The sequence below is a fragment of the Pogonomyrmex barbatus genome, unplaced genomic scaffold (genome assembly GCF_055798465.1).
Source record: "Pogonomyrmex barbatus isolate J1 unplaced genomic scaffold, ASM5579846v1 scaffold4, whole genome shotgun sequence".
Classification (NCBI taxonomy): domain Eukaryota; kingdom Metazoa; phylum Arthropoda; class Insecta; order Hymenoptera; family Formicidae; genus Pogonomyrmex; species Pogonomyrmex barbatus.
In genome coordinates this window covers 12,494,499-12,519,694 of record NW_028297138.1, presented here as the reverse complement: position 1 = coordinate 12,519,694, position 25,196 = coordinate 12,494,499, and the positions used below count along the sequence as shown (strand labels likewise).

Here is a 25,196-nt window from a genome sequence, read left to right as displayed (position 1 = left end):
CGCTATCGTTTTTTTTTTACTCCCCAAAAATTCTCTATTCTGCAGCCAATCGACAATTCGAAAAATTCGTACGACAGAGAGAAAAAAAAGTGGCTTGTGTTTATTCGCGTCTGCGTGAAATACTCAAAGTGTCGCGGGCTCGCTCGCACGAGAGGATATGAAAATAGAGAAGAGGTTGTAATGTTCTGTTTGTGATATTCTCCTCTCATATTTATCTTCTTATGTTTTTCTTTTAAATAATTTTTCTTGTCGATTTATTACAAAATAACAGATAAATAGATAATTGTATACAACTTGAAGGGCGCTGAAATTCTTTCACTATCTATAAATATATAAATATTATACACATTTATGACAGATGCAAACACAATATGAAGTAAGTACGGACAGGTTCTATTAAATAAAATATATCGTTTACTCGCATAATTTATATACAAATCTATATCTATCGCAGGATAAGCGTTGACGGATTAATTGTGTATTTCCCATATGATTATATTTATCCTGAACAGTATGCATACATGCTTGAGCTCAAGCGTGGCTTGGATGCTAAGGTATTTGCTATTTTTTATTTATACATCGTTGTCATTTCACGCATTTAAATATTAAATAGCCAAATTATGCTCTAGGGGCATTGTTTGTTGGAGATGCCTTCAGGCACTGGAAAAACAATAACATTGTTATCACTTATTGTTGCGTATATGTTGGAACATCCATTAGATGTCACGAAATTGATTTATTGTTCTCGGACAGTGCCAGAGATAGAGAAAGTTATAGAGGAATTGAAGAAACTCATAGATTATTATGAGAAAGAAACTAATAACAAACCAAGAATTGTCGGTTTAGTTCTTAGCTCACGTAAAAATATGTGCATTCATCCCGAGGTAATTAAGGCATACTGTTTGTTCTCTCTCTCTCTCTCTCTCTCTCTCTCTCTCTCTCTCTCTCACAAAACTTATTGTATATTGAATATTATATACTAAATATATTGTATACAAAATATTATATATTAAAATTAATTGCATTTTCATAGGTCAGTAGAGAGCGAGAAGGTAAAATTGTGGATGGCCGCTGTCACTCTCTTACTGCATCATATGTACGAGAAAGACACAATTGTGATGAATCTACTCCAATTTGCAATTTTTATGAAGGATTTGATATGGAAGGCAAGGAACAAATTATTCCTTCTGGTATTTATTCCATTGATGATTTAAAAGAATATGGGAAAGAACGTAACTGGTGCCCATATTTTCTCGCAAGATTTACAGTAAGAATTTTGATGAAGCTTTATTTGTGCATACATTTCATATTTAAAATAGATATAAAGATGTAATCTATGTTCAACTTTTAGATCTTGCATGCACAGATTGTCGTATACAGTTATCATTATTTATTGGATCCAAAGATCGCCGAGAGTGTATCCAAAGAGCTAAGCAAGAGTTCAGTAGTTATATTTGATGAGGCTCATAACATTGGTAATAAGAATTTATATTACAGTTTGATATCCAAATAATTTGCAATACAAGTAATTTGCAATGCAAGTAAAAGGTTATAAATTTTAGATAATGTCTGCATCGATTCTATGAGTGTAAAGATAAACAGGAAGATAATGGACAAAAGTTCAGCCAACATACAACTCTTAGAAAAAACTGTGGCCGAGTAAGTATTTCAAAATCATACTTGATTTAAATACAGAAATTTTTATTAATTGTATTTTGATATAGAATGAGAGAAGTCGATGTAAATAAGTTAAAGGAAGAATATGAAAGATTGGTCGAAGGATTAAAAGATGCTCAATTCCAGAGAGAAACTGATGTTATTTTAGCCAATCCTATCTTACCGAATGAAATACTTGAAGGTTGAAGAAATGACCACATTTATTATATATTTTAAAATCTAATCAATCATATATTTCTTACGAGATACTTAAGAAAACAAATTTTTTCTTCATTAAAATTTCTCTTTGCAGAAGTTGTTCCAGGTAATATAAGAAATGCTGAGCATTTCGTTAGCTTCTTGAAACGATTTGTTGAATATTTAAAGACCCGCTTACGCGTTCAACACGTCGTGCAGGAATCACCTGCGGCATTTTTAAGAGATATCCAAACAAAAGTTGCTATCGAACGGAAACCATTGCGATTTTGCGCACAAAGATTAGCATCTCTTTTACGTACTATGGAGATAACAGATCTAACAGATTTTTCTCCAATAATTCTGGTGACGCATCTTGCAACATTAATCTCCACATATACACATGGTTTCACCATTATAGTGGAACCATTCGACGATAAAACGCCGACAGTGTTGAATCCGATTTTACATTTTAGTTGTCTAGACTCTTCTATTGCTATCAAACCTATATTCGATAGATTCCAATCCGTAATAATTACTTCTGGGACATTATCTCCATTGGATATGTATCCTAAAATTTTAAACTTTCATCCGGTTATAATGTCGTCATTTACGATGACATTAGCTAGACCGTGCCTTCTACCTATGGTAAGTTAAAAAGAAAATATTTTTTACTTGAATTTGTGAAGATAAATATTAATATTTTATTAAGTCTATCTGTTTTTTGCCTTTTCAATATCAGATTGTCGCCAAAGGTAACGATCAAGTAGCCATTTCGTCAAAATACGAGACACGAGAAGATGTGGCTGTTATAAGAAATTATGGTCAATTATTGGTCGAATTTGCTGGAACAGTGCCTGATGGCTTAGTTTGCTTTTTTACATCGTATTTATACATGGAATCTGTAGTGGCTGCTTGGTATATATTATGTATTTAATAAGATATAAATTTTGTAAATTTCTAATTATATATATTTTGAACATAGGTATGATCAAGGAGTTGTGTATCAACTTCAGAGGCATAAATTATTGTTCATCGAAACACAAGATTCGGCGGAAACCAGTTTGGCTCTTATTAATTATATAAAGGCCTGTGAAAATGGTAGGGGAGCTGTTCTACTCTCGGTGGCTCGCGGAAAAGTATCTGAAGGTGTTGACTTCGATCATCATTTGGGCAGAGCCGTGCTGATGTTCGGTATACCTTACGTGTACACGCAATCGCGTATCTTGAAGGCACGTTTGGAATATCTCAGAGATCAGTTTCAGGTAAGTATAATGCAATATTATATATAAGAAATTATTATAGAGCGTTTCTATATATTCGAACTGTGTGTGTGTGTGTGTGTGTGCGTGCGTGCGTGCGTGCGTGCGTGCGTGCGTGCGTGCGTGCGTGCGTGCGTGCGTGCGTGCGTGCGTGCGTGCGTGCGTGTCGTGTGTGCGTGCGTGCGTGCGTGCGTGTGTGCGTGCGCGTACACATATATATATATATATACATATATATGTACTTCTGCAATGTATTTTCAGATCCGAGAAAATGATTTTTTAACTTTTGATGCTATGAGACACGCCGCACAGTGTGTAGGACGAGCGATTAGAGGAAAAACAGATTATGGTATCATGGTATTCGCGGATAAGGTAAATCTTTTTTAGAAATAGTCCATTGCGCGTATTTGTAAAGATATTAGCGGAAAAGATATCAGAATTTTTTAGTAATGAAATTTTTTTTACGCCAATGCCACTGCAGAGATTTTCGAGAATAGATAAGCGAAGCAAATTACCGAAATGGATACAAGAACATTTGAACGACAGCTTGTGTAATTTGTCAACCGAAGAAGCTATACAGGTAACTTTAAATTTCTTATTGGTAACGGGTGCGATTAGTGATTACAGTTTTGCGATTTGTCCAGTAATAATTTTTATTTATAATTTTCAGATCAGTAAAAGATGGTTACGACAAATGGCACAGCCATTTACGCGCGAGAACCAGCTTGGATTGTCGTTATTAACGAGGGAACAACTTGAGAAAGAAGAGGCTGCCAAGATCGAACAAAAGGCGCAGCAAAATTGATAGCGCGATATTGGCACTAAACCGAGCAATCGGTTTTATTGCGCAGAGTAATCTGTGCCATTTACAGAAGATATATATATATATATATGTGTGACATGCTGCTTGTTGTACAAACGCCTATTTATAATTTGTACTTTCGATCGCAACTATATTATAAGGAATGTAAAATATAAGATATACTTTTTTCCAATGATGAGTATTTATCTCGTTGACTTAAGCTTACATCATCAAGTTCCGCATTCTCGGCAAGATCCATCAAGAACATGAGATGCAGTTAAAAAACTTTTAACAACAAAGTATCATAGAGCGAATTTTAACAGCGGAGAAAATACAATCGTATTTATAAATATAATTTATTCGATATTACCATCTCACAATAATCTGATCACCATCTTGTATTGAATAGTAACTAACTTTTTGCAGTGGTTTATCCAATGGTATTTCATCGCTCGAATGCTGTAATGTTATAATATCATAGCATTTATATATTTATATATTTAATTAATAGGTATATATAAGCGGTTTTTAATATAGTAACATTAAACTTACATTCCGTGGAATAAATGAAAGAGTCGGGATCTTTCCATCAGTTTTGAAGAGTCTTTGCGCAACTCCAATCATTTTTTGAACATCCATATCTTTAAACAACTTCCTTTTAATCTTGTGACTCGGATCATCCGGACATACAAAATCCACAGTTATCACATTAGAAATGAATTCTACTTTCGGCCTAATCGAAGGAATATCCGCAATCCCATATTCTGAAAGTGTAAAATAATTTGTTTCGTTTTACAAAAAATTGTAATCAAATTTTATTTTTCACATTTAAAATACTCATTAGTAATATATAAGTTGTACGTACTATCAACTAAGATAGGATATCGCGGATGTTCATTTATAAATGTCATTCTCTTCTCTGGGTTATTTTCGGTTTCTAGCCATATAGGTAAATACAATTTTAAATAATCATATTCAGCACCTCTCCTTTCATCGTGAAATATCAATGTACCATTCAAATGCATTAAGTTCTCTATTTTTGCGATTATCAATTGTCGAGCAGTCTCTATAGATTTGTTCTTTAAAACAGGATTTTCTCTGAACTTTAAATCATCTAACTTGGATAGCTTATCCAATTCGCTAATTGACTGCCACTAAAATTGTATCAATAAATTAAACATTTTAAGATATAAAATTGTATAATTACATATTTCTTTTATATGCTTGATATTATTTATAATTTATAAAAACTCAATTTGTTACCTCTGATATGTTATTTTCCGAAATATTCAACTGATATAGCTTAGGAAATAGCGCAGTTTTATGCGTTGATGCCGAAGACGGAAACACAATTCTATCTATTTTATTTGAACTCACATTAAGATTTTCTAAGCTGCAAAAGGAATTTTTTTTAGTATTACATAAAAAATATAAATTTTATTATTTTTATTATTTTTTGAATATAAGGTCATGAAGAGCTAAAGTTAGTTCGTAATGCAACTTACCATGGAAGGGAACCTAATTTAAGTATCTCGTCCCAACTTGATATTAGATTTCCTTCGAGTATTAGTGTACTTATTTTCATTAAATCAGTATTTACTGTTATCTCATCTATAGTCGAAATAACATTAAAGGAGACTGATAGTTCTTCGATCGATGGAAAGATTGATATACATTGCCGAATATCAGACCAGTTATAATTCATTTTAGCTATGGTTAAGAGCCTAACGGTTGGAAATGAATCTTCTAGTATTGCCACATCTTCTATAGGTAAATAATTTTCACTGAGGAGATGAAGAAAAGAATTTTATTCGAGCTGCAATTTATTTAATGTATATGTACATATATGATATTCTAACATTCCATAATCATCTAATATTCTGAAACAATTTTAAAAATATAAAAAAAAGCTTTATACGACTCACCTGACATTAAGAAATACCAGAGAACAAAGCTGAGAACATATCTCTGCTATGATTTTCCATGAGTTTATTAAATTTTTAGATAAATCCAAATCTTCCAAATTAGGACACAATTCTTCCAATTCCCCTGGCTTTCCTGCATTAGAGACTCGCTGATCTCTCAGCCAAGCTATCTTCAACTCATCAAACTTGCTCTGCTTCTTGTTCACTTCGGAGAAGCCAACCAGTTCCAAGAATGGCGCGTTGATTTCCTTTCTTAAACTTGACACCTCGCCCCTGTCTATGCCTGCTAATTCATCATCGATTAGTCCATAGCGCATTTCAATAGCTTGTGGACAAGATATCCCAAACTTGGCTTTGCCCGGTCGTATAAAGGATCCTGATGTGGAATGTCTGTTGAAAATTATACACAGAGTTACATATTAATGCTATCATTATATATAAAACGTTATATATGAACGTTATATATAAACGTTATATATAAAACGTTATATTGGCTGCATTTTACCTGGCTTGAAAATACTCCATGCCTTCGTATGTGCCATTGTGCTTGCCACGAGTTGGATCGTCCCAATCTATGCCCAACCACTCTCCTTTAGTGTCCCCGACGGATCCAACGTATTTCAATGTACCTCGATATCCATCACACTCGATACGACTTCCGATCTCGTACTTTTTATCTTCTACCATACCTAGAAGGGATAAGAACGACAATCATCCTGCGACAAGGACGCAAGAAAGTAAAGTTCTTAAATCGAAGAGAGTCAGATAAACTAGTCCAATATCGTAATATAGAAATATATATTCATGGAATTTGATGCGTATGCATTTTATGTAAAGAAACGTACCTATCAGAATGATCGCTTCAGATCGCGACTGACAACGTAACCTCGAACTCAGAAAGGCACATTGAGAAAATACGGGGGAGGCAGGAACGCGATATCAGGAGTATCGCGAGAGATAACGGCGACAAAAACAAGTTAAAACGAAACGAATATAGCGTTTCGTTGCTTCTCTATTTTGTACTCCCCAAGAGCTTCGCAGCACTTCGCAATAGAAGGTATTCCTGATGAGCACCCACACACCGCCTGCGCGACTGCGTCGTGTTCGCATGTAAATGTGAATATAGGTATATACGTACAATACATGCGCGTATGTATAAAATCAATACATGTATCTTTTGTGCACATAACTTGAATAGAAAATTTAATCTTTCGTTTTTTTTTTTTTTTTTTTTTTTTTTTTGTTATAGCACACAAGTCATAAGCACAGGGATTTCTCTTTCTCTAGATAAATATCAATATATTTCCTCAACTTTTTTATGACAATCTATAATGCAATGCGTCTCGTACAATAAAACACCGATCGTTTGGAAACGGAAAATAAATATTTTGATTTTATTAGTCGAGAATTTTGTAAACATTACATACTCTACATATATAACGTAATGTAATAATGTAAAAAAAAATATACAATCGTGTGCTAAAGGGCATATAGTGCGCATAAATACGTATCATATCACTCGCATTAACTTATATTGTGGTTCTGGTTTTCTTTTTTCTCTCTCACATCTATACTGATTTTATATAATATATATTATATATACCAAGTTTCTTTTGATAATGATCTCTGATTGGTTTGTTACATGATAGAACATTACATTCAATACATTGAATTACATAGAATTTAGGGACTTATTGCTCCAATGCAAGATATATATTAAGCACCTAACATATAATTGGCAATATTAGCGCCATGTAATATCTCAATCCAATAACCATCGGGATCTTTAATAAAGGCTATTCCCTTCATCTTGCCATCATTTGGTTTCTTCACGAACTCCACGCCATACATTTCGAACCTCTGGCACGCTTTGTCAACATCAGGTACTGCTATTCCAATGTGACCTATCATATTTCAAGCAAGAGAGAAGAGGAATGTGTTATTTTTATGATTGAAAAAATTTTCAGAATTATTTTGACATATTTGACAGCTTTCTTACCAAATCCTTTGGGATCTGCATTTCCATTGTAATATTTGACATCTGGATCTGTCTCTGTTCCCCAATTACTGAAATATGATTACTTTGTGTAAAAATATATTAACTCATAAAAATGTTCACAAAATATATTTTGCAATTATTTAAACTTACTGTGTTAATTCTATGGTGGCTTTTTGACGGAATGTCCATTCGATACTTTCTCTACGATCAAGTGGTATTTCTTTCTGGTCCTCATATCCAAGAAAATACAGAGAAAATTGCATTTCTGGAAAGTCGAGCTTTTGCAATAGGGTCATCCCAAGCACTTCGGTGTAGAAAGGCAAGGATCTTCTTGGATCTTTTATACGGTACATCGTTTGCTGCATTATAAACCCATTTGTCGAGGGATCTGGTGTTTTGCAAAGTTTACGAACTTCGCTGTTGCTCAAACCCAACGGCTCACCCATCTGCAATAAAAATTAAATCATTATCCTCTTAGGAAAACTTTGGCCAAACTCTGACCAAATGGCAATTCAATCGACAGAACAATAAATTATACAATTTATTATTTTTAATTAATGTTTTCTCACGTATCAAATAATAATTCTTTTTCACATTATATATACTTTTATCCACACATACATACACACACATATATATATACATATATATATATATATACATATATATATATATATATATATATATATATATATATGAGACTATAACTATATACAGTTACATATTTTATTATTTACATATATACATTTTATTTATTTATCTGCAAGTCCAAGACTTGTACCGTTGTATCACGTATTTTCTATTATTAACGACACATTGTTTTACGTTGGCACACGATGCAGGCACTTTCTGGCTCTTTTGTCACAATGTTTTAAGGATTTATCGACTGCGATTATTTCCGGGCCGTGGAGTTTACAGATAAACCATCACCGCCATTCAAGGACGCGCCTATTCCCGGCATCAATATTCGCTCACCGCCATATGGCAATTCGAATTGGCTGTAAGAACGGGAGATAATTGTCATTGATGTGACGACCGCGTGCGTTTAGGATTGCGGCCCACATTACGCCCGCAAGCGTCCGGATCGCAGAATAAAACTGCATTTCTCGATCGTCCTCTCGATAAACCTGCTGCGAAGTAGTACCTCGCGAGAACTCGGTCCGCACCGATTCCGATTGCGTGCGATCGTATCACGTCGACGATTCTTCGCGCACGCGGGCGTAAGTTGTTCCAAGCCCTTACCTCTTCCTCGAAAGACGCCAGAGTAAATTCGACGATGTACGCACGAGAAAAAAAGTTTCGCGCGAACAAACGCGAGCAAACGCGAGAAGTACGTATACGGACGCTTAATGTCGGCGACTATCTATATATAGCATGCGCATACGCTCGCGCTCGCAGCGTCATAAAATGTCTTCCACGTAAAGTTACACCAATTTTGGGCGTATGTACACTAAGCATGCGCATCGTATCTAAATATCGATGTTAACGACTCTGTGAATCTATTCAACAAAATAATTCTGTTCGTCAGACGCAGTTGAGTTTGATGATTTTTCCTCTCTAACATTAGTAATTAAAAAATAAACAAAGGTACGATAAGACAATCGTTCCTTTATTTACCGTCGATATATTACCGGTAATTGAAAAATTCGATACCTGTCTGATGTCGGTAATCATTGTAACTTATTCCGGCATTCACTTCCCAAAAATGATAAGCTGCTTTAAAAAGACAGTATACTTATTGGAAACTATATACGTGATGATTCGAAAATAAAGATTATCCATGAATTTTTAAACAATAATTTATTGAGACCAGAAATAAATGTAAGTAAAGTAAAAATCAATATTATTTTAACATTAATTTCTCTCACATTCCATTGCGTTAATTAAAGTTTTAAGAACTGAGGTTTTTAAAGTTTTTAATATCTAAAGCGTAAGAATAATTAACATATAAATGCATTGTGAAATACTATACATATTCATATCCTGCAAACGCTCGCGCGAATACAAAGTAAAATTATATACGAATTTTTAATAATTATTCATTCATTACTTATGTAGATGATACCTTACATATAATTTTGTATTGCATACACCGCACAGATATAAGTTGTTATATTTAACACTTAGCTTTGTAAAATATTCGCAAAAGAAAATTGTCAATAGTGATCTCAACCATAAATACTACTGTTAATAGATAGTCTTCTTATAGAAATACAAAGGTTCATTTAAGATATTTTTACTGATACATATAAAATACATTGATTTAATACATTGATATTATTCAATATAATGATGTAATATAATGATAATTTATATTACAGTGATATTAGTATATTTTTAATGGCAGACATTTATGGAACATTCTGTCCATAAGAAAGTTCTCCTTTTACATTGCAGCTAATTGCTGAGATAGACCTAATTGGTCTGCACATGATGATCAGAAGGGCTAATATTTTGCATGGGCATCGTTCCCGATCTCGATGCAATAGAAATAATATTCGAAGCTACGTCACCTTCATTAGTTAGAATCTTGCCAAATAGCATCCTTACAAATTCATAATTTTGGCAATCAAATTGCTTTAATAGCTCCCATATGATCTTTTTTCTACACACAAATATGATGAAAATGATTAGACCTTGTAAAGTGGTTATCATATGGAAAGGATACTAGACGAAATGTGATAGAAATTCGAGCTGATGTGGTAGCATCTTTGAAAACCAGCTTATTCCCATCATTACGAATAACTTGATATATAAATGAAACCTATAAGCAAATATATTTCTGTATTACCTCATTCCAATAAATGTTTAGACTATCATTTTAACAATTATTTTTTAGATATATGAAACATATGTTTTTTATTTAAACAAGTAATAATATACTTAATAAGGTACTTTGCTTTGCATAAGAACATTATTTTCAATGAAAAAAAAGAAAAAAAAATATTGACCTCTGCTCATTTTCATCACGGCACTTTCTCTCCGAGTCACTCATCTCGTAATTAATTTGCCTAGTCAGCATTACCACTGTAGAAAGAAATGTTGCTAATAACGGTAATATTTATAGGCAGGAAAAAGTAATAATACTGTGCGCTTTTCACTAAAATAAAAAAACATGATTTGTAGTTACTAATACATGTAGATATTACATGTATATATTTACGATTGAAAATTCTTAAGTTCAGTCAACAACAAAATTCTATTAATAAAGCATTGTCAATGTCTCGTACGAGGAAACCAAAATCTTCCGTTACATATTTGTGGTTTTTTCCATGCGTCTTTCTTTATTGTCAAAGATATGGTATAATCCATGAAAGCACAAATAGCCGTGAGAATGAAGGCAATTCCCCATGCATAAATCGAATATATTATCTTCTTTTTCTCTTCATACTTGTGAATTGATTGATATGAACGGAGTCCTCTGTAAAATGCAATTTATATTTAATCAATAACGTATTATCAACATATATGTTTATTCAAAGATGAAAATACCTTTTCATAAAATTTCTTATCTGATTAATTCTGTTATTTTAGTATCTTATTTCACACCATTTAAGAAATATAAAAGCCTTTAAAATTATTTTCTGCTTTTCTATGAAATTGAATAAGATATATATTTAAGGTATGAAAGATTTGATTATTTACCGGAATGTCCAATACATGTGCATGAATTAGAATACAGATTCAATAATTAATATATCAGAAGCTTATTTCCATACATTATGTACATACAAATATCCAAAATTTAAATATTATCTATTATCAATATTTTTAAGACTTAATATTCTTAAGACTTAATAATTCCGGTGTTAATTATTAAAAAAATTAAATATTTATATATCTAGCCTAATGTATAATTTAATCACACACGCACACACCTACCCACACATACACACAAATCTATATTATTATATTATATAGTATATGTATGTTATACCCAATGGAATACTTGACAAAACTTTGATTTATGTATTCCCTCAACTAGATCAATGGGTATAATCATGTATGCAATGAATAATGATGCGATCTGTGCACGTAACATGTAACCATGAATATTTTGGAGTTTTGTAGTAGTACGGAATATACTACGAACGTCAACAATATAAACAGTAGGGACACTAAAAAACATGTGGATATAAACATTGAAGACTTCAAAAACTGCTTGCAAATAACTACATCATATCCTTTTAAATCTCTGTTGAGGCAATAAGATGTTGGTTCAAATGGTTTTTTGTCTCTCTTGTGGAACAAACTGTCGTTGATGAAGAAGGAGTATGTATTATAAGCAAGTTGAATGTTATATCCCAGTGCATAGATAATAGATGGTTATTGAAAATAGTTGATCTAACTTACTATACTTTTCCAGAAGTATTACTGTACTTATTCGGACATTCGGAAAAGAAATATTAGTCTTTTAATACCAGTACTCTGTACTTTACAATTTCCCTCTGGCGTCAGACTTTCACTAACAGGACAACAAAGCTGAATGCAGTTTGCATTTCTGTTTTTACATGTTTCATATGGCATGATAGTTTTATCATAATATATTTTTATAGCTCTCTTGAAATTTCCATAATTGTATGACGTGAAATTGGTGTTACCTTCGGTCTTGGTGAGATTCTTATTAATTTTTTCCAAGTTGATGATATTTTTGTTATTGATATTTGTAGAATTCGCGCTGGTATCCACCAGATTCTTCTCAATTCTTTTCATAATGATTCATAGTATCATTATGGGATTTATTCTGAATCAATATTGAATCATTATTTTTGTGATTCTTCGTTAAATTAATATAAGACTCATTTCGTTCATTTCTTTCCTGGTAGAATTCACAAAAAGTTCATATTGCATTTTTGAATTGTCACTTTGCTCATTATCGTTCGAAATATTTTGTCGAGATTTCAAGGATGAAACAACAAATAGAAATATATTGTACCAAAGTAAAACATTTGGTGGACGCATTATGAAACTGACGTATCGAAATCATAAAATGAATTATAATTCTTTTTTATTACTTTAAACAAATATTCGACATAGAAATGGACAACTTTCGTGAAACTTTCGTGTTACAATAGTTTTGTCTGGAAAACAAGAATAAATTTATTTTAGAAATTAATATGCGAATACATAGAAAGATTGATAATAAGGGTATAATACAGATTTTCGGTTAGATGACAGTGACAAAGAGAAATATTTGGAATCCAGATAGAACGATCTTATATTCTAATATATGTGTTGTATAACGAAAATTTATAAAAGGACATCGAGAAATCGAATTAACAGGGAAAGATGAAAGTTTTATACATTTTCTCCAATTAATTCTGCTAGTTTCATTTTAATATAAGTTTTAAACACGTATACGATAGCAACCAATACATCGGAAGTGTCTAAAATACATCTAGCTCCCATGTAGTTTTTTCTATCTAGCCCCCATATAGTTTATCTTATCTAGTTCCCATATTTTTCCATTTAGCCCCCACATAGTTTTTCCCATCTTCTTCCCACATAGTTTTTCCCATCTTCCTCCCACATAGTTTTTCCCATCTAGTTCCCACATAGTTTTTCCCATCTAGTTCCCACATAGTTTTTCCCATCTTCTTCCCACAGTTTTTCCTATCTTCTTCCCACGTAGTTTTCCTATCTAGTTCCCATATAGTTTTTCCCATCTAGTTTCCACATAGTTTTTCCCATCTTCTTCCCACATAGTTTTTCCTATCTTCTTCCCACATAGTTTTTCCCATCTAGTTCCCATATAGTTTTTCCCATCTTCTTCCCACATAGTTTTTCCCATCTTCTTCCCACATAGTTTTTCCCATCTAGTTTCCACATAGTTTTTCCCATCTTCTTCCCACATAGTTTTTCCCATCTTCTTCCCACATAGTTTTTCCCATCTAGTTTACACATAGTTTTTCCCATCTTCTTCCCACATAGTTTTTCCTATCTTCTTCCCACATAGTTTTTCCCATCTAGTTCCCATATAGTTTTTCCCATCTTTTCCCATCTTCTTACCACGTAGTTTCCCATCTAGTTCCCACATAATTTTTCACACCTAGTTACCACATAGTTTTTCCCATCTAGTTCCCACATAGTTTTTCCACCTAATCCCCACATAGTTTTTCCCATTTAGTTCCCACATAGTTTTTCCCATCTTCTTCCCACATAGTTTTTCCCATCTTCTTCCCACATAGTTTTTCCCATCTTCTTCCCACATAGTTTTTCCCATCTAGTTTCCACATAGTTTTTCCCATCTTCTTCCCACATAGTTTTTCCTATCTTCTTCCCACATAGTTTTTCCCATCTAGTCCCCATATAGTTTTTCCCATCTTCTTCCCACATAGTTTTTCCCACCTTCTTCCCACATAGTTTTTCCCACCTTCTTCCCACATAGTTTTTCCCATCTTCTTCCCACATAGTTTTTCCCATCTTCTTCCCACATAGTTTTTCCCATCTAATTCCCACATAGTTTTTCCCATCTAGTTCCCACATAGTTTTTCCCATCTTATTCCCACATAGTTTTTCCCATCTCGTTCCCACATAGTTTTTCCCATCTTCTTCCCATATAGTTTTTCCCATCTTCTTCCCACATAGTTTTTCCCATCTAGTTCCCACATAGTTTTTCCCATCTAGTTCCCACATAGTTTTTCCCATCTTTTTCCCATATAGTTTTTCCCATCTTCTTCCCACATAGTTTTTCCCATCTAGTTTCCACATAGTTTTTCCCATCTTCTTCCCACATAGTTTTTCCTATCTTCTTCCCACATAGTTTTTCCCATCTAGTTCCCATATAGTTTTTCCCATCTAGTTTCCACATAGTTTTTCCCATCTTCTTCCCACATAGTTTTTCCTATCTTCTTCCCACATAGTTTTTCCCATCTAGTTCCCATATAGTTTTTCCCATCTTCTTCCCACATAGTTTTTCCCATCTTCTTCCCATATAGTTTTTCCCATCTTCTTCCCACATAGTTTTTCCCATCTAGTTCCCACATAGTTTTTCCCATCTAGTTACCACATAGTTTTTCCCATCTTCTTCCCACATAGTTTTTCCCATCTAGTTCCCACATAGTTTTTCCCATCTTCTTCCCATATACTTTTTCCCATCTTCTTCCCACATAGTTTTTCCCATCTAGTTCCCACATAGTTTTTCCCATCTTCTTCCCACATAGTTTTTCCCATCTTCTTCCCACATAGTTTTTCCCATCTAGTTCCCACATAGTTTTTCCCATCTTCTTCCCATATAGTTTTTCCCATCTTCTTCCCACATAGTTTTTCCCACCTTCTTTCCACATAGTTTTTCCTATCTTCTTCCCACATAGTTTTTCCCATCTAGTTCCCATATAGTTTTTCCCATCTAGTTCCCACATAGTTTTTCCCATCTTCTTCCCACATAGTTTTTCCCATCTTCTTCCCACATAGTTTTTCCCATCTAGTTTCCACATAGTTTTTCCCATCTTCTTCCCACATAGTTTTTCCTATCTTCTTCCCACATAGTTTTTCCCATCTTCTTCCCACATAGTTTTTCCCATCTAGTTTCCACATAGTTTTTCCCATCTTCTTCCCACATAGTTTTTCCTATCTTCTTCCCACATAGTTTTTCCCATCTAGTTTCCACATAGTTTTTCCCATCTTCTTCCCACATAGTTTTTCCTATCTTCTTCCCACATAGTTTTTCCCATCTAGTCCCGATATAGTTTTTCCCATCTTCTTCCCACATAGTTTTTCCCACCTTCTTCCCACATAGTTTTTCCCACCTTCTTCCCACATAGTTTTTCCCATCTTCTTCCCACATAGTTTTTCCCATCTTCTTCCCACATAGTTTTTCCCATCTAGTTCCCACATAGTTTTTCCCATCTTCTTCCCACAGTTTTTCCTATCTTCCCACGTAGTTTTCCTATCTAGTTCCCATATAGTTTTTCCCATCTAGTTTCCACATAGTTTTTCCCATCTTCTTCCCACATAGTTTTTCCTATCTTCTTCCCACATAGTTTTTCCCATCTAGTTCCCATATAGTTTTTCCCATCTTCTTCCCACATAGTTTTTCCCATCTTCTTCCCACATAGTTTTTCCCATCTAGTTTCCACATAGTTTTTCCCATCTTCTTCCCACATAGTTTTTCCCATCTTCTTCCCACATAGTTTTTCCCATCTAGTTTACACATAGTTTTTCCCATCTTCTTCCCACATAGTTTTTCCTATCTTCTTCCCACATAGTTTTTCCCATCTAGTTCCCATATAGTTTTTCCCATCTTTTCCCATCTTCTTACCACGTAGTTTCCCATCTAGTTCAATCTTGTCTCCATCTAGTTTTTTCCATATAGCCTCCATCTAGTTTTTCCCATCTAGGCTCCACATAGTTTTTCTCATATAGCTCCCACATTATTTTTCCCATTTAATTCCTGCATAGTTTTTACCATCTAGCCCTTACGTAGTTTTTCCAATCTAGTCTCTAGTTTTTCCCATGTAGCCTCCACATAGTTTTTCCCATTTAGCCCCCACATAATTTTTTTCATATAGCCATCACATAGTTTTTCCCATCTAGCCCTCACATAGTTTTTCCCATATAGCCCCCACATAGTTCTTCCCATTTACTTCCCATACAGTTTTTCCCATTATAGGGGTATTTTGAAAATATCACGAACTTTTTCAAATATCCCTCTGAATTTTTTGGACATCTTCCCACTATGCAAGAAACTATGGAAAAGCCAGAAAAATTGCAAATTACAAGATAAGTTGGTTACAGATGGATAAGTTAGAATTATAATTTGCTATTTGTATTGCTATTTGTTAATATTTTTTTTTATATTTACTGTAATGCCGTTAATATTTGAGTTATGATGTCATGTGATGAGTATACAATCTGTCAAATCTAATTTTTGAGAGATCTGAAGGTTTCTAGTTAGTCATCTATATTGTTGTTTTATATTTATGAGTGTTCTTCGAGAATTTTACTCATTAATCTTGTTTTTGAGACCTCTGAATTGTACGGGTGTGTTCCGTTTTATACAATTTTTATGAAACGACAATTATGCTTCGCATTTCTTCTCCTATCTTACTTCGAATTTTATTACATCTTTCGCCGAGTCTGCTTTTCGCACTTTTTTGCAAATCAATCTATGGTCTATAATGGCCCACGAGTATAAGGAGTAATAGTATTAGTAATCAATCATGTAATAAGAATTATATGTGTATGAAATTTCTTGATTATCCGGTTTTTAACCGGTTTTTCTTGAAAAATATTTATATATAATTTCATTATAGCCAGAATGAAGATAATTGATAATTATTTCAAAGGTTAAAGAATTTAGAGAATTTAAATATCAATTGCATATAACAAATTATATATGAAACTTATCAACCATTGATCTTAATTTAATAAAATTTTGTAAAATTAATCTGCATTAGTATCAAATTATATACAAATATAATATTATATTTTGTATTTACAAGTGAAAATGAAAAGATGATAAGAAAGCTTATTTGTTACATCTTTTTTCCACAAATTATTATCGTTGAAGCAGTTTGATTCAAATGTGCATTATGAAAATAATATATTAAATATTATTTCTAATGATAGATTTTAAAATGATAGCTGATAGATGACGATATCACTGCGATTGATTCCTATTCACTTCCCAGCAAATGCACTCTATCGAATGTATTCGAGCAAGCAACGAGACAAAACTACCGAATGATAAGCTGTCGATTTCTTTAAAAAGGCAGTAGACTTTGGAAAACTATATATATATGGTGGTTCGGAAGAAAAAATTATCGATACATTTTTTAAGAAAAGAATTTGCTATGATCAGAAAAAAAATATAAGTAAAGTAAAAGTAAAAAATAAATAATGTAAAAATCGATATGGTTTTAATATTCTCTTGCGTCCGTTAAAGTGCAAGGATAGAAAAATATGAGAGGTTAAGCTCTTGAAAATTGGTAAAGCATTAAAACAGCAAAAAAAAGCAATTTCAAAAAATCTTTGAAATTCTGGATAATAAAATTTTCTTAATGATTATATTTTCCTGGTGCTTTATCGATATTCGCAAATTTAGATTTTTGCAATTATAATTACCACTCTACAATCAAATTACAATTATCAAACTTGAAATTTTTAGAATCTTAATTCTTAGAATTCATTAATTTAATATATGGGAATGGATATAAAGAATTTTGCATATAAATCGCGAATAAATCAAATTATTAAAGCAAATTTTATATTTCAAAATAACAAAGTGTACATTATTAATAATGATAAGGCATCATGTTTGCTGTAATCGTTATCAGTCACTTAAGAAGATTATTAATTACTTTTTCTATCATTCATCTATCAACTAGTACGCAGGCACGTGACGCATTTTGTGGAAAGTGATGTGCTGGAGTGGTTCTTTCGTTGAGCGCGGCAGTCGCAACGCTGCTCCGTGTTGCCTTATCTGTCAAAAGTGACAAGCCCGAAAGCGGACCGGGTGGCTCCTGCCGAGATCCAGGCGACGCAATGGCGCACTGGTTTCATCGTAACGTGTTGAAAGCGACGTCGAATCAAAAGTTCGAGCTTAAAGTCGCCAGTCCTACGGACGCCACTAGGAAACTATGCAGGTTAAGCGATTTCGCAGATAAATCGTGTATTGCGCATTTCGTGGTCGCCACTTGTTGACGAATATTTTTCGAGATGTTACTGCACCGGATGCTACTGTACATGATAATTATATCTCTTGCACAAACATATAACTACTGAAGTTCACTACATTCGTATTGTATTATATCAATAGAATATATTGTCAATTTTTGCATTTCTTTGTTATATTAAAAATCTCGGTATGTTAAGTTAAAAATTTAAGTTTTTTTTTGTTAAGAGATGTCCATATTTTCAGTGACTTAAAGCTGTCAAGGGCCAGACTTCTAGATTTAATTAGAAACGCAAACAATACCAGCGATTCTATAGAGCCTGCATTTCTTAGTTATTTAAGTTTGTTGTATGGATTTCTATGGGAAATCAAGCCATCTGAGGAAGAGGCGCAACATGTCGGCAGACCCAATCCTAGCAAGCTCAGAAATGTTCTTGTATTTAAATGGACACATACATTGCTTGGTGGTGGCACATTGTAATTATAAAAAGAATATTTTTAATGTAGTAGTTCCAAGATTCTTTTAAGATAATTAACTAAAAATTTGTTGTTACAGCTCTAGCACCGATTCTGTTTATGAAGCAGCTAACATGAGCGTTAATGTAGGTCTATGGTTTATGAAACATGCAGCGATGATTGCTGCAAAAGATGAGTAAATATGAATTGAATAAAATGATTTTTAAATAGTCTTCAATTTATGTTATTATACAAAAGCATGGAAAAAACAATCGCTCTCCTATTTTTTCTCTATTCACAATTTATTATAATATGTACATCATAATTACAGTATAACAATGAACGAGGCTAAAGAAGTACATAGTTTGTTAAGACGAGCCGCCGGTATATTCACCTTCGTGCAGACTGAATTTTTGCCACAGTTGGCTAATCCACCACCTTTGGGAAGTGATTTGGATCCTCGTGTGCTTAATGCATATGTCAATCAATGCACTGCAGAAGCGCAAGAAGGTTGTATTTATACACAAATGTAAGTTTAACAAACTTACTCAATTGTACTCATACGAGTATTTTTATAGTGACAGTGGCTAGAGCGGTAGAGCTCAAACATAATTCTAGCTTGATATCAGCTTTAGCCAATGAAACTAGTAAGTTGTTTCTGGATGCTGCTAATACTCTTCGTCCATTTAAACCAGAAATAACTGATCAATGGATAAAATATCTAGAACTCAAGGCGGCATTTTATCAATCTTATGTAAGTTTTTAGATATATCTAAAAATTAACGATTATTTAATTATGATTACAAGCAAAAGTATTTATTATTTCTTGTTGTTTATAAAAATATTTATCGCTTCTCGCTAAGTTTTCTAATGTTCTAATGCTCTATCTTCAGGCTTATAATTATTGTGGTGAAAACTTATTAGCAATGGATAAGTGTGGCGAAGCGATACGAGCGATGCAGGAGAGTGATTCATGTTTGAAAAAAGCGAAAGCGCTCTGTCAGGAATATGGGAAAACGAATGGGCCTGCGCCTCGCGTTAAACCGGATCAGCATGCTGTATTTAGACGCTTGGCGCCCATAGTGAAACTTACACTCGATAAGTGTAATCGGGAAAACGGTTTGATGTAACTATCTATGTATATATTCTGTCTCGTTACTATTTTAATGCAGGATGTTATTTTAAATGCATATTATTTTAAAATACATGATGTTTAAACAATATATTAATACAAATTTGAATCTTAGATATCATCATACAGTACCAGGAGAAGTTCCAGCTTTAGATACGAAAGCAACTTATGGCTTGGTCAGTCCAATTGACTTCCAAATGCCGTCACCAAACTCTATATGGAATTTGGGCACGTATAAGGTACTAGCAGGAGTAGCTGTGGCGAAAATAGAAAAGGAACAGACTTTGCCGCCAGTTAAAGAAGAAGCGATTCATCAGAGTAGCAAAGAGCCGAAAAATGCAAGCGGTTGCACGTTACAATAAGATTCTCCTGCAATGATGTAGGCCATTTGTAAATGCTTTTTATTTTCGTTTTCACAGTGATATTAATTTTAGTTTCAATATAGACATGTGTAGACGATGTTAAATGACACACACGTATATGCGTGTCACACAAGTACAAATCTTGTTGCGAAATATGAAGTATTGATTAAGAGATAAAAAGAAAAATATCTCTATAATAAGAAATTAATAATTATTTATTATTATGCTAATAAATTTCATCGAGTATTAAATTTCATGTTACGCAACGGGAATAGATAAACGACTATAAAAAAGACTAATCTAGCTATATCTATTGATATAAATTTATATTTGCTTCGTTCTGCACATGTCTGAATTTTTTTAGAAGCAATTTTTATATTGGCGTCAACGTGAAATAACATGTGATTCACATATAATTTACTTTTATCGTATTTAATCGATGCTATCGCTATCTGTATGTGATTCTTTACAAATAATTCTTTACAAAGTAAAGAATTGTTAATGTTGCAGATATTATTTTAATCGCTTTAATCCTAGTCAGTGTTTTAATGAAACTAAATTTTTTAATCGATAATACGAAGAAGAGAATTTCGTAAGCAATGTGCACATAGTGCACAGTATTAGTACGCATGTAATATAACGGAGAGACATGCGTCTTTTTCTACATATTTTTTATAAACTATAGGTTTAAACGCAAAACGTTCAATTCAGATTATAGAGATATTATATATACAAAAGTGTTTCAAAAACATATTAAACTAATGCCAAGCATTAGTTATTGCTAAATTAAAGCAATTATCTCTGTTAATAATTATTATTTGTGATAAAGCATTTATATATACCTGACCAATATATTATTGATATTAATTATTGAAATTAAAAAATTTACAGGTCACTCTATCTGATATTGGCTTTCAAAAGTTATATATACACGATAAGAAATTTCGTTAGCTGTTAAATAATTTAGGAGAATAATTTTTGTGTGTAATATATATTATCGAGATCAATGTAGCAATATCTTGTAACGTAGATAATAAAGAATATTAAATCACAATCTATATATATATGTGTATATGCGTAAAAATTATATTTTTCGTATAACAATAATACGCCTGTGATATAAATATTTTAATTTATTTACCTACATATTTATACATATTCAATCTGAAAATTAAAAAATCGCTTAATGAAGATATTTCATTTACGCTCTCAATAATGATTCAAATTTAAAGGTCATAAACATTATGAATTTCTAGAAACAATCGAGAATAAATTCCCGATAGGGAATTTATGGAGCTGTTATAGGAATTTCTAGAGATTCTCCGTTTGATAGCCAATCGATCGGCACGTCCGACGAAATCAGGCTGGGCAATGTTGATCAATTGATTCTCGACAACTTCATCCCTCTCCGTACACATCTAACCTGACCCGCTCGCCGACCATGGCATTCGATCGGATTGCAATACGACGGGACGGGACGCGCGAATCGTCCGCTGTTCCTGGTGCCCTGAAGTTGACGATGACACGCGGCTACGTCGCAGCGATGAAATAGCGAACGCTGTTGGCGAGGAGACACGTCGGTGGCAGCGAACGCGAATGCGAGGATGCCGATATCGGAGCGACGCGCTGACTAGATTCGCCGAAATGGAGTAAACTTTGCGTACGCGTGAAACGTAAATATACCCGTGACGAAACAACAACTTGACAACATCCAAGTCCGGTGCTCGGTCTCTTTCTCTTCGTCGAGTCGAGAGGTAAGAGGGACGCTCAGCGTCGTTTTGTATTCAAAAAGAGTTCTCGCGGAATAATCTTACATCTCGTGCAAACAACATTCCGCAACAACATCGGTCTACATATATCCATTTGCGTTGGCGGCAACAGATTTAACGATACTTGCGTGGTCGATAAAGCGGAACTATGCTCGCACTGTTCTTTTATTAATTATAAATCTCTAAATCGGAAAACATAAATTACATGCGAAGTTAAGCATTGTTATGGATTTATTAAATATCCTCTGATTCGCAAAGAAGTTTTAATTTCATCCTGGTATGATGTTTCTATACGTAAACGTTCTAATTTTCAAACTGATTAGTAAATTTACAACAAATGAGAATCTCATTTTCATATGAGAAAGAATAAACGTCGAATCATTTTTTTATTTCACTTCATTTTGTATACGCATTGGATTTAATGTTGGATAATTTTAAGTTTTTAAATTCTCTAAATCTTGTAAAGTCTCGAATCTTTTTGTAACTTTGCAATTCTTAAGCAGAGCAGGAAATAAAAATGGAGGAGAAGAGCGGTAGTAGAAATATGGTAGAGGATGAGGAGCTGGAAGATACTGAAAACATAATAATTAATGAGGTAGATGGCTTACCAAATTTGCATCCAAACTATGGACAGCTAGATCTGAAATTTAAGAGAGAAAAAGATGACACGAATATTAGATCAATTGATGAGTTGGTTCATGATGAAGATTTACCGACTTCTGTAATTGTCACAAATGTGGATCCTCGAGTGTTTAAAGGCGACGAATTGAAGGTATATATGTTGTGCGAGGTATTAAATAATGGGGATTCTTCTTCTGTTATATTGATAATGATACCATGTTTTTGCAGGTGGCCATAGAAAATCTTTTCAAACAGTTTGGAGAAGACGCTACGTTTCAGTACTTCAGATCTTTCAGAAGAATGAGAGTAAACTACAATTCCCCCAGTGCTGCAGCGAATGCAAGGATACAACTGCATCAAACACATTTTGGGGAAACTGATATTAATTGTTATTTTGCACAGCCAGTAACGCCAATAGGTTTGTAATGAGATTTTTACATTAATAAAAGTAATAAATGCAAAAAAGTTTTCACAAAGAAGAATAGTCTCTGATTCATATTGAAATTCATTTCAATTTATAGACATGGAGGATCAACATCTTCAACCACCCGCGCTTACCAAACAATTCCTCATATCTCCTCCAGCTTCTCCGCCGATTGGTTGGAAGCCACGTGAGGAAGGAGAACCGCTCGTTAATTATGATCTATTAGCTGCTATAGCTAATTTATCTGCAGGTTATTATATATTTTTATTATTTTAGATTTATACTGATGTTTTGTATAACTATTTATATTACAGGCGGCACACATGAGATACATCCGGGTGGATCGGGGCAACCAGGCATAGTCGTGCACGTTTGCGAGAATGCGAATCCGAGCGCGAAAAACGCACCTCGCATTCAACACACGCGGTGTCCGGAACATTAATTTCCTCCCAATATTCACGTCTTGAATTTGTCATACGATTTGTTTCTATGTCTCACAAAAAAAAAACCAAATTCAAGCAGGACCTATAGCGAGCGATTTTAAGTTAATGTTACATCAGAGTTACAATTAAAACTGATATTGCAAAAAAAAATTACAGCTCGAAACAATACAGACAACGTAATGTCCAGACAATGTAATGTCTGGTATTTACCAAGCTTCCCGCGGGTAGCAGTGATCTATAAATACTAATGATCTATAAATATCCGTTGTTATACATTGATCAAGATATAGAATTTATTTGTATTTATCCATTAAGAATTCGTGAAGAGTATGCTTGTGCTCCATTTCCTAAAATCTACATAATGAAGATCCGAGAAATTTTGACCTACATTGTTTTGGCCTACATTGTTTCTATGTTTCACTCAATGTCAATAATTGCATATCGTGAGAATCTGGTGAATCCGATCTGGTGAAGCTAACCATTGATGCGTCGACGATCGTTGGAATCGGTATTAAGAGATTTTGCAGTTCTACCTCTCATTGTTGGTGTGTTATTTGTATTCTTAAACAGCACGTAATGCATAACAATATTGTTGTGAATTCACAAATGATACTAATGTTAGAATAATCGATCGAATCAAAATAATTCAACTCTGACAGCTTTCGTGATTTATCTGTTTTTTCTCGTATATCTCTTTCTATCAGAAACATCTTAAAGATTATATCTCTTGAATTTTTTATTTCATACTTTGCGTGCATGCGGGAAAAATCTACGGAAATATATGGCATTAATATATATGTGATATGTGTGTGTATACGAATGTATTGTTCTAAAATAATCATGTGGTTCTTCGTTCTGTGTTTTCCGTAGAAAGCTAGCTCACATTAGCTTGAACGTTACATGCTATCTTAAAGCTATATCTCTATGGTCTCTTGTTAATAAAATTTATGAAAACTTGTTATCACTCTGCTCTTCAAGAGGATTAAGTTAGAAAAAAAATAAGCTATAGAGAGATATCGGTACGTATGTGGTCATATCAGCGTTACTAATTTACGCAGCGGCAGTGTGGTGATTGTGTATATGTATATATTGTTCTATACGTGAAAACGTATATAATTCCTGCAAGATCTGTGACCTAAAAATAATTGTTGAATATTTATAAATACTTTATAGCAGCACTTCCTTTTGTATAGTGTGATTACTATTTGCATTCTCCCGACGATGAAAGAGCGTAAAACTGTTTCGTCTCATTTAAGTTCAGTCTTTCTTTATCGAACAATATTCCGAAGAATATTTCTAAATACGAATAATCATTACACCAGAGAAAATAATGTACAAATGATTTGTATCAAAGAGAAGAAAATATAAATACAAATTATTTTACGTTAAAAAATTCTGAGATATATTTATATATATATTATATATATATATATATATATATATATAAAATGTGTGTAGCCTAATGCGCAAAAGCGCTACTTGTTACCGCGTAAAATTTATTGTTTCTCTACGTGATAGGTAAAATGGAAATTGAT

At 33.4% G+C, this 25,196-nt stretch overlaps 5 protein-coding genes and 1 pseudogene across 9 annotated transcripts; 3 read left to right on the top strand and 3 right to left on the bottom strand.

The window, feature by feature from the left end:
- The first annotated feature begins 25 nt into the window (after window positions 1–25).
- Window positions 26–4,108, top strand: Xpd (general transcription and DNA repair factor IIH helicase subunit XPD). Of its 3 annotated transcripts, XM_089081031.1 has the most exons (13): window positions 35–376; window positions 455–554; window positions 630–884; window positions 1,034–1,267; window positions 1,352–1,475; window positions 1,563–1,659; window positions 1,725–1,858; window positions 1,970–2,499; window positions 2,594–2,769; window positions 2,837–3,116; window positions 3,375–3,485; window positions 3,595–3,693; window positions 3,784–4,108. In XM_089081031.1, exons 1-13 carry the CDS (start codon window positions 372–374, stop codon window positions 3,916–3,918), a joined length of 2,280 nt encoding a protein of 759 aa, XP_088937157.1. In that variant the 5' UTR covers window positions 35–371; the 3' UTR covers window positions 3,919–4,108. The 3 variants fall into 3 exon arrangements, with proteins under 3 accessions (XP_088937158.1, XP_088937157.1, XP_088937159.1); XM_089081032.1 differs by lacking the exon at window positions 3,784–4,108 and having other exon boundaries at window positions 26–376; window positions 3,561–3,693; XM_089081033.1 differs by lacking the exon at window positions 630–884.
- Window positions 3,749–6,956, bottom strand: LOC105425527 (Tubulin-binding cofactor E). Its single transcript, XM_011636350.3, has 8 exons — window positions 6,686–6,956; window positions 6,346–6,529; window positions 5,841–6,230; window positions 5,421–5,699; window positions 5,179–5,308; window positions 4,781–5,069; window positions 4,468–4,679; window positions 3,749–4,374 (listed from the first exon to the last, which is right to left on the bottom strand). Exons 2-8 carry the CDS (start codon window positions 6,525–6,527, stop codon window positions 4,282–4,284), a joined length of 1,575 nt encoding a protein of 524 aa, XP_011634652.2. The 5' UTR covers window positions 6,528–6,529; window positions 6,686–6,956; the 3' UTR covers window positions 3,749–4,281.
- Window positions 6,957–7,205: 249 nt separating this feature from the next.
- Window positions 7,206–9,243, bottom strand: LOC105425520 (Glyoxalase 1). Of its 3 annotated transcripts, none has more exons than XM_089081038.1 (5): window positions 9,082–9,240; window positions 8,585–8,837; window positions 7,990–8,285; window positions 7,840–7,907; window positions 7,206–7,744 (listed from the first exon to the last, which is right to left on the bottom strand). In XM_089081038.1, exons 3-5 carry the CDS (start codon window positions 8,283–8,285, stop codon window positions 7,557–7,559), a joined length of 552 nt encoding a protein of 183 aa, XP_088937164.1. In that variant the 5' UTR covers window positions 8,585–8,837; window positions 9,082–9,240; the 3' UTR covers window positions 7,206–7,556. The 3 variants fall into 3 exon arrangements, with proteins under 3 accessions (XP_088937164.1, XP_088937165.1, XP_088937163.1); XM_089081039.1 differs by having other exon boundaries at window positions 8,621–8,837; XM_089081037.1 differs by lacking the exon at window positions 8,585–8,837 and having other exon boundaries at window positions 9,082–9,243.
- Window positions 9,244–10,059: 816 nt separating this feature from the next.
- On the bottom strand, window positions 10,060–16,150 carry LOC148935816 (uncharacterized; annotated as a pseudogene).
- Window positions 16,151–18,162: 2,012 nt separating this feature from the next.
- LOC105428469 (BRO1 domain-containing protein BROX) lies at window positions 18,163–21,462 on the top strand. The gene is made up of 7 exons (XM_011640814.3): window positions 18,163–18,425; window positions 18,701–18,931; window positions 19,011–19,106; window positions 19,242–19,420; window positions 19,489–19,664; window positions 19,804–20,036; window positions 20,158–21,462. The coding sequence occupies exons 1-7, from the start codon at window positions 18,325–18,327 to the stop codon at window positions 20,402–20,404; spliced, it is 1,263 nt and encodes a 420-aa protein (XP_011639116.2). The 5' UTR covers window positions 18,163–18,324; the 3' UTR covers window positions 20,405–21,462.
- A 365-nt stretch (window positions 21,463–21,827) lies between these two features.
- On the top strand, window positions 21,828–23,811 carry sra (RRM_RCAN_like domain containing protein Sra). Its single transcript, XM_011640815.3, has 5 exons — window positions 21,828–22,158; window positions 22,677–22,945; window positions 23,023–23,212; window positions 23,316–23,468; window positions 23,533–23,811. Exons 2-5 carry the CDS (start codon window positions 22,691–22,693, stop codon window positions 23,658–23,660), a joined length of 726 nt encoding a protein of 241 aa, XP_011639117.1. The 5' UTR covers window positions 21,828–22,158; window positions 22,677–22,690; the 3' UTR covers window positions 23,661–23,811.
- Window positions 23,812–25,196: the final 1,385 nt, after the last annotated feature.

Coding starts and splice junctions, on each gene's coding strand:
- Xpd (XM_089081031.1), top strand. Junction 2,770..2,836: donor GAATCTGTAGTGGCTGCTTG/GTATATATTATG, acceptor TTTTGAACATAG/GTATGATCAAGGAGTTGTGT. Junction 3,694..3,783: donor CAACCGAAGAAGCTATACAG/GTAACTTTAAAT, acceptor TATAATTTTCAG/ATCAGTAAAAGATGGTTACG.
- LOC105425527 (XM_011636350.3), bottom strand. CDS start 6,527: ATGGTAGAAGATAAAAAGTACGAGATCGGAAGTCGTATCGAGTGTGAT. Junction 6,231..6,345: donor ATGGAGTATTTTCAAGCCAG/GTAAAATGCAGC, acceptor AATTTTCAACAG/ACATTCCACATCAGGATCCT. Junction 4,375..4,467: donor TTTCATTTATTCCACGGAAT/GTAAGTTTAATG, acceptor ATAACATTACAG/CATTCGAGCGATGAAATACC.
- LOC105425520 (XM_089081037.1), bottom strand. CDS start 8,285: ATGGGTGAGCCGTTGGGTTTGAGCAACAGCGAAGTTCGTAAACTTTGC. Junction 7,908..7,989: donor GCCACCATAGAATTAACACA/GTAAGTTTAAAT, acceptor ATCATATTTCAG/TAATTGGGGAACAGAGACAG. Junction 7,745..7,839: donor TGCAGATCCCAAAGGATTTG/GTAAGAAAGCTG, acceptor GAAATATGATAG/GTCACATTGGAATAGCAGTA.
- LOC105428469 (XM_011640814.3), top strand. CDS start 18,325: ATGGCGCACTGGTTTCATCGTAACGTGTTGAAAGCGACGTCGAATCAA. Junction 19,421..19,488: donor CACTGCAGAAGCGCAAGAAG/GTTGTATTTATA, acceptor GTATTTTTATAG/TGACAGTGGCTAGAGCGGTA. Junction 19,665..19,803: donor CGGCATTTTATCAATCTTAT/GTAAGTTTTTAG, acceptor CTCTATCTTCAG/GCTTATAATTATTGTGGTGA.
- sra (XM_011640815.3), top strand. CDS start 22,691: ATGGAGGAGAAGAGCGGTAGTAGAAATATGGTAGAGGATGAGGAGCTG. Junction 23,213..23,315: donor ACAGCCAGTAACGCCAATAG/GTTTGTAATGAG, acceptor TTCAATTTATAG/ACATGGAGGATCAACATCTT. Junction 23,469..23,532: donor TATAGCTAATTTATCTGCAG/GTTATTATATAT, acceptor TTTATATTACAG/GCGGCACACATGAGATACAT.